This window comes from Vicia villosa, linkage group LG1 (genome assembly GCF_029867415.1).
Source record: "Vicia villosa cultivar HV-30 ecotype Madison, WI linkage group LG1, Vvil1.0, whole genome shotgun sequence".
Taxonomy (NCBI): Eukaryota; Viridiplantae; Streptophyta; class Magnoliopsida; order Fabales; family Fabaceae; genus Vicia; species Vicia villosa.
In genome coordinates this window covers 30369658-30371234 of record NC_081180.1, presented here as the reverse complement: position 1 = coordinate 30371234, position 1577 = coordinate 30369658, and the positions used below count along the sequence as shown (strand labels likewise).

The 1577-nt window shown below is 32.0% G+C and overlaps 1 protein-coding gene across 1 annotated transcript; it reads left to right on the top strand.

Moving 5' to 3' along the window:
• The first annotated feature begins 320 nt into the window (after positions 1-320).
• LOC131605007 (putative F-box/LRR-repeat protein 23) lies at positions 321-1310 on the top strand. Its single transcript, XM_058877428.1, has 2 exons — positions 321-679; positions 800-1310. The coding sequence occupies exons 1-2, from the start codon at positions 321-323 to the stop codon at positions 1308-1310; spliced, it is 870 nt and encodes a 289-aa protein (XP_058733411.1).
• Positions 1311-1577: the final 267 nt, after the last annotated feature.

Genomic DNA, 1577 nt, shown 5'->3' with positions numbered 1-1577 from the left:
GGTCACTATTATAAGCAAAAAAAATGGTCTAATTCTTGGTCACTATTATAAGCAAAAATCAATTATTACTAAATCATTTAATGCTGTAATTCCTAAGATACCCCTATATTTCATTTTCCAATACTTCATTAAATTTAATAAAGAGGATATTATAGTAAATTTAATCAATGTTTTCTCCAAAATCTAAAAAGTTAACTACACTTAATTGAATTTCTTAATAATCGTGAAAACCATTTTTTTTGCTTATAAATGTGACCGGAGGGTGTATGTATGTTTAGTTTACATGCAGCATTATGGCTTCTTCTTGTTTGAGCCCAGTAATGACAATTGAGAATCTTGAGATCACAGAAAAGCCAAATTGGCTTGAACTTCCTAGAGACATAGCTATCAACATACTGCAGAGGCTTACTACACTTGAAATAGTAACAAGTGCATGTGTAGTGTGCCCTCTCTGGTGGAACATTTGCAAGGACCCTCTCATATGGCGCACCATTGACATGATTACCGGTATCACCACTGACATGATCACTGATCCCTCTCAGTCAAAATCGTACTTTGAATATCTTAGCAGATTAGAAAAGATTTGTTGTTATGCTGTTGATAGAAGTTGTGGTCATCTCAAAGATATTTATATTAAGAAATTTGGTACAAATGATCTCCTTATTCATATAGCTAAAAGGTAATATGTCATTTTTTTTTCTTTCTTCTGTTATTAATTTGTTATGAATTATGATCACAAGAAAATATGTTAACCAGTTTAAGCACATCTTTTCCCTTTTTTTTGTTATCAAATTTTCAGTGCCAGTCACCTAAGATCCATAAGGCTTGAAAAATGCTACAACATTTCAACTGTAGCATTCAATGAAGTTGTGAAGAATCTGCAATTCTTAGAAGAGCTTGACATTTGTCATTGTCTTAACCAAATACCAAATTTTTATGAATTTATCGGCCAAAGTTGTCCACTATTGAAATCACTAAAATTTAGCCCTACCACTTATGTGGTAGAAGATAAGTACGACGATGTTGCATTTGCTATTGCAAAAACTATGCCTATGCTACGGCACCTTACAATTTTGAATAATGGACTCACTAACAATGGATTGCTAGCTATTTTAGATGGATGTCCCCTTCTTGAATCTCTTGATATTCGAGGATGTGTTCATCTCGATTTGGAAGGAAGTTTGAAAGAAAGATGTAAGCAGATTAAAGAATTAAGATTTCCATCCGATTCTATTGATCATAAGTTTAACTATGATGATCTAGGACTCCACCTTGAGATGACAATGCATGAATTAGATCAGTATATTTGAAATATTTTAATAATAGATTGTTGTTTTCTAGGGCACTAAGTTCTTAACTGATTGATTTAGGTTGCACGTTTGTAATTTGTACTTGCCTTCTCACTTTACTTCTTAACGATTCCATAATCTGTTAAAAATGCTTTGAACCAACCACAATAATGCACTCTTCTATGGTGTGTAGACTCCAAAGAAATTAAGAAGGAGATCATAGTTTACAAACAGATAATTATCATTAATATTCAAACATATCCTTGAAATCTTATATTTTTTTTGAAA

What these genes read in the sequence shown, in the direction of transcription:
- LOC131605007 (XM_058877428.1), top strand. Translation starts at nt 321, where the DNA reads ATGACAATTGAGAATCTTGAGATCACAGAAAAGCCAAATTGGCTTGAA. An exon ending in CTTATTCATATAGCTAAAAG is followed by an intron (nt 680 to 799) that starts GTAATATGTCAT and finishes TCAAATTTTCAG; the next exon opens with TGCCAGTCACCTAAGATCCA.